Source organism: Trachurus japonicus, chromosome 9, assembly GCF_045865225.1.
Source record: "Trachurus japonicus isolate A0001 chromosome 9, Traja_1.0".
Classification (NCBI taxonomy): domain Eukaryota; kingdom Metazoa; phylum Chordata; class Actinopteri; order Carangiformes; family Carangidae; genus Trachurus; species Trachurus japonicus.
In genome coordinates this window covers 77187-83186 of record NC_140915.1, presented here as the reverse complement: position 1 = coordinate 83186, position 6000 = coordinate 77187, and the positions used below count along the sequence as shown (strand labels likewise).

Genomic DNA, 6000 nt, shown 5'->3' with positions numbered 1-6000 from the left:
GTGGTTGTGTAGAGATGCTGTGCTGCAGATGAGGCAGGTGTATGAACAGTCTCCTCAGGTTGTGTGTCTCTCTCTGTGTGGTTGTGTGTCTGTGGTTGTGTAGAGATGCTGTGCTGCAGATGAGGGAGGTGTATGAACAGTCTCCTCAGATGGGCGACGCTCTGAGTCTGGAGCCGCGGCTGCAGGAGCTGAAGATCAGTCTGGAGAGACTGGAGGACGAGCTGAGGACCCACCAGGTAACACAACACAGACACACAACCACACACACAACCACACAGAGACACAGAGAGACTAGAGGACGAGCTGAGGACCCACCAGGTAACACAACACAGACACACAACCACACACACACAGACACACTAGTTGTGTTACCATCCACCTTTTTTTCTTCGCATTTTCAAAAATTGTGAATAAATACTTGGATGGAAACGCCAGAAATTAGAATAAAGGCAGCAAATGAACATAAACGTTTATACGCTTGGAGGGGGTGGATTTGTCAGCGTATCGATTAAAGGAAAATTAGACTTGTTGTTATGGAAACAGATGATGCGAATTGAGGCAGAGTTTGAGGCTTTGCTGCTGACTTCATTGAGTCAGAGTTTGTGGTGAAGCTGCTGGACTTCACCCAGCGACGCCCCGGTGTCCCAGCTCTCCTCTCTGCACCGCAACACAAACGCTCCGTAACCCATAATCTGTTGTTTATGACGGTTAAGACGACACAAACACACGCCGTAACATCGTATATGTTATGTAACGTTTTCCACCGCTCCATTTATTGATGTTTCACCGAGGAGAGGAGCGTCACCAGAACAGACTGTCACAGTTCTACTGTCTTTCTGTGTTTTATCTCATGTTACAACATGAAAACCTGACGCTTAGATTCAAGTGCGGCCTATAGGCTATATGTATTTTCTTTTAAAATGTAGCTGGTGCGGATTATACAGGTGCGTCTATAGTCCGGAAAGTAGTAAATTGTCCATGATGTTGAGTGTCAGCTGAGTGTCAACTGTTGTCATGGATACATTCACGTTCTCTTATGACGTAATCTCACGGCCACTCCTCCTAAAAACACCAATGAATGGAAACGGTCATAAATTTGCATTTGCTTTTTGCGCATTTTCACAAAATCTGCTCTTAAATCCGATACATTTGGATGGAAACCCAGCTACACACAGACAGGTGTGTGTGTGTGTGTGTGTGTGTGTGTGTGTGTGTCTGTGTGTCTGTGTGTGTGTAACACTGTGTGTGTCTCTGCAGGCGTGGCTGATGGAGGCGGACAGCCATCTCCCTGGCAACAGCAGCCGGAGGCAGAGCGGCGGCAGCGGCTTGAAGCAGCTGGACGACCGCAGCCCGGCCAGCAGAGAGAGGTACTAGTACTACTACTACTACTACTACTACTACTACTACCACTACACTACTACTACTACTACTACTACCACTACCGCTGCTGATAGGAAACGTTTCAGTCTGATCGGAGCTGCTGGTGTTAGGACGTTAAAGCAGAAGTAAGCGGAGTATTTGTGTTAATCTAAGTCTTAAATAGTTGTATCTTCCGACAGCAATCACTTCTATAGAGTGTTTGGTCTGAAACACGGGTCTGTCAGTCACTCTGCTCTGCTCTGAGCCCAGGAGAAAACTTTCCTGGTATCCTACAACCTTTATCCAATGAGGAGAGAGAACGGCATAAAGGGGCAGTCCTCTCTGTGTGTGCAGCCAAGGGATGCGCCTGAATGTGGTGACGTAGGGACGAGGACTGTTATGGTGCGTTCAAGGCAACCCGTAACTCGTGTTTTTCCGACCCGTGAAGTGGTACCAGTTGGATCTGGTACGAGTTCACGGGTCAGAAGTTACGAGTGGCCGTTATAGTGACTTTCACAGGTAAAACAGGTCGGAGAAACACGAGTGGGTTGCCTGGAACGCTACAGAGTCGTAAGTTGTGACTTGAAGCTGTAATTTACGGTTTCAAAAGCCTGCCTGGAACGCAGCATTAGCCAGAACCACCGGATCACTTACTTCTGCTTTAACATTATTAACATTACTCCCCCCCCCATTAACATTACTGCCCCCCCCCCCCAGCCCTGACGGCAGCTACACCGAGGATCACAGCGCCGAGCTTCACTTCAAGTCCCGAAGTTCAGAGTTTGATGACGACTTTGATGATGAAGAACCGTTACCAAGTATCGGTACCTGCAAGTCGCTTTACCCGTTTCAAGGTGTTTACACACACACACACACACACACACACACACACACACACACACACACACACACACACACACACACACACACACTCAGACTTTAGATACCTTGACACTGTTTACACTCCACAGCAGCATATTGTCAAAGCTTTACTTCTTAAACATGATGTTCTGCCGAACGTCAGTGAAACTGGTTCTATTGTAATATAATATGATGTAATGTAATGTAATAATAATATTATAATGTAATAAAAATAACATGATATAATGTAATGTAATAATAACTAGAAAAAGAAGCATTTCCTGCAGAAAATGCGTGTGAATGCTGAAAGCAGCTGAACGCTGTTGCTGAAGCAATGCTGAATGAGCTGAAGAAATTGTTGAATCAATGCTAAATTAGTTGAAGAAACTGCCAAAGCAATGTTGAAAAGGCTAATGCTAAAGCTGAAACATATAACTCGTAGTATGAGATGAATGTCTTTTAAAGGTAAAAAGCAGTAGAAATGCTAAAGGGAGAAGAAAACATTGAAATCCTGCATGCTGGAAGGAAAACTGATGAACCAGCACTAACATAGCCGAAGCAATGGCTGAGAATAAATTAAAAAGTAGAAGATGTAAGATTTTGTATGAAATGGCTGGAAATTACTTGAATTGTTGAATAGGATGATGAAGACACGAAAAGTTTGAAAAATTCCTGAATTAGGAAAAAAGTTAATGCCTACTGAAATACATTGTAAACTGACAGCAGAAGAACATTGTTGAAGAATATAGATGGAGCATTAGCTGAGGAGTAGAACATGTAAACAGCGGGTTTAATGGTGTGAAATGGTTGAGAAGAGCCTCAGTAGTTTAGGATACGTGTAAAACAATGTGTTCAACATGACCAAAATGGGGAAATGTGTATTTTCAGTTTAAATAGCTAAAGAGCAACTTGTGTTTTTACTTTTGAATGGGAGTCAATGAGAGGAAGAGAGGGAACTGGCCGCATTCAGGGGCTCACTGTTCAAATTGTGTTAGTCTCTCTGGTTTTTTGAGCACATGAAGAGATCAAGGATGAGCTTGTCTACAAACGTGGAGAAAATAATGTGTGTAGAGTGTAATCTGTGGCCGTGCTGACAGGTTAGAGAGAAAAGTGTGAGAGGATTTTTAGACCCTCTCTCACTCTAGCTGATGATGTCACCCACTCTAACCCTGAACATTCCGCGCAATACACAACCATTATAAATTTTTATTTTTAAAACTGCCAAATATCTGAAACTGTTGAAGATATCAATAAGCTGAGATATAGCTGAATAGTTTAAGAGTTTGTGAACATTTTAGAAGTTGAATGAAGTCTGTAGCAGAAAGTAATAGCAACCATGTCCCGAAAAGGCCGCACATTTTGATATATGAATTGTTGAAATAGCACAAAGTATGAAGGACTAGTTAAAGGACAAAAAAGAGCGGAAGACTCAGAATAACTAGTAAAAGAAAGCATTTCCTGCAGAAAATGCGTGTGAATGCTGAGAGCAGCTGAAGAAATTGTTGAATCAACGCTAAATTAGTTGAAGGCCGAAACAACGCCGAACCGAATAACAATAGTGTGAATGCCATTCACACTAATAATAACATGATATAATGTAATGTAATAATGTAATGTATAATGTAATAATAATAACAGAATGTACTGTATCTATCCCAGGTCAGAACGAAGGGACTCTGTCGATGGTGGAAGGGGAACTACTTTCATGTTATTATTACATTATATTATAATGTAATAATAACATGATATAATGTAATAATAATATTATAATATAATAATATTATTATAATATAATGTATCTATCTCAGGTCAGAACGAAGGGACTCTGTCGATGGTGGAAGGGGAACTACTTTCATGTTATTATTATTATATTATAATATAATGTAATAATAACATGATATAATGTAATAATAATATAATAATATTATTATAATATAATGTATCTATCTCAGGTCAGAATGAAGGAACTCTCTCCATGGTGGAAGGGGAACTACTTTCATGTTATTATTACATTATATTATAATGTAATAATAACATGATATAATGTAATAATATTATTATAATATAATAATAATATAATATAATGTAACTCTATCTCAGGTCAGAACGAAGGAACTCTGTCGATGGTGGAAGGGGAACTACTTTCATGTTATTATTACATTATATTATAATGTAATAATAATAATGTAATGTAATAATAATATTATAATGTAATAATAATATAATATAATGTAACTCTATCTCAGGTCAGAACGAAGGAACTCTGTCGATGGTAGAAGGGGAACTACTTTCATGTTATTATTATTACATTATAATATAATGTAATAATAACATGATATAATGTAATAATAATATTATAATATAATAATAATATAATATAATGTATCTATCTCAGGTCAGAACGAAGGAACTCTCTCGATGGTGGAAGGGGAACTACTTTCATGTTATTATTATATTATATTATAATGTAATAATAACATGATATAATGTAATAATAATATAATAATATTATTATAATTTAATGTAACTCTATCTCAGGTCAGAACGAAGGAACTCTCTCGATGGTAGAAGGGGAACTACTTTCATGTTATTATTATATTATATTATAATGTAATAATAACATGATGTAATGTAATAATAATAATATAATAATAATATAATTTAATGTATCTATCTCAGGTCAGAACGAGGGGACTCTCTCGATGGTGGAAGGGGAACTACTTTCATGTTATTATTATATTATATTATAATGTAATAATAACATGATGTAATGTAATAATAATAATATAATAATAATATAATATAATGTATCTGTCTCAGGTCAGAACGAGGGAACTCTCTCCATGGTGGAAGGGGAACTACTTTCATGTTATTATTACATTATATTATAATGTAATAATAACATGATGTAATGTAATAATAATAATATAATAATAATATAATATAATGTATCAATCTCAGGTCAGAACGAAGGAACTCTCTCGATGGTGGAAGGGGAACTACTTTCATGTTATTATTACATTATATTATAATGTAATAATAACATGATGTAATGTAATAATAATAATATAATAATAATATAATATAATGTATCAATCTCAGGTCAGAACGAAGGAACTCTCTCGATGGTGGAAGGGGAACTACTTTCATGTTATTATTACATTATAATATAATGTAATAATAACATGATATAGCCTAATGTAATAATAATATAATAATATTATTATAATATAATGTATCTGTCTCAGGTCAGAATGAAGGAACTCTCTCCATGGTGGAAGGGGAACTACTTTCATGTTATTATTACATTATATTATAATGTAATAATAACATGATGTAATGTAATAATAATATAATAATATTATTATAATATAATGTATCTGTCTCAGGTCAGAACGAGGGGACTCTGTCCATGGTGGAAGGGGAACTACTTTCCGTGGTGGAGGAGGACAAAGGCGACGGCTGGACGCGCGTGCGGAGGAATCTGGAGGAGGAGGGATACGTCCCCACGTCGTACATCAAAGTCTTCCTGGACGGCAGCGCCAAAGGTGCCATGACCTACATCTGACCTTCACGTGACCTCTGACCTCCATTTGACCTCCATGTGACCTTAGATCAGACCTCTGTGAACTTTGACCTCTGAATGTCAGCCCGCCTGTTGCCATGGTGACGGCAGCCAGCAGCCCGCCTGTTGCCATGGTGACGGCAGCCAGCAGCCCGTGTGTCTGTGTGCTACCGACCAATCACGTGATCCGTGATCCGTGAAGGAGGCGGAGCCTA

General features: G+C 38.5%; 1 protein-coding gene across 2 annotated transcripts in view; it reads left to right on the top strand.

Moving 5' to 3' along the window:
• Nucleotides 1–6000, top strand: part of LOC146980423 (formin-binding protein 1-like) — a 61026-nt gene that overhangs the window by 50799 nt on the left and 4227 nt on the right. For both annotated transcript variants that reach the window (XM_085785654.1, XM_085785655.1), the window contains 4 exons: nt 104–236; nt 1258–1367; nt 2077–2213; nt 5610–5768. In XM_085785654.1, coding sequence (XP_085641780.1) covers nt 104–236; nt 1258–1367; nt 2077–2213; nt 5610–5768 — 539 coding nt within the window. The remainder of the gene's footprint in view (nt 1–103; nt 237–1257; nt 1368–2076; nt 2214–5609; nt 5769–6000) is intronic.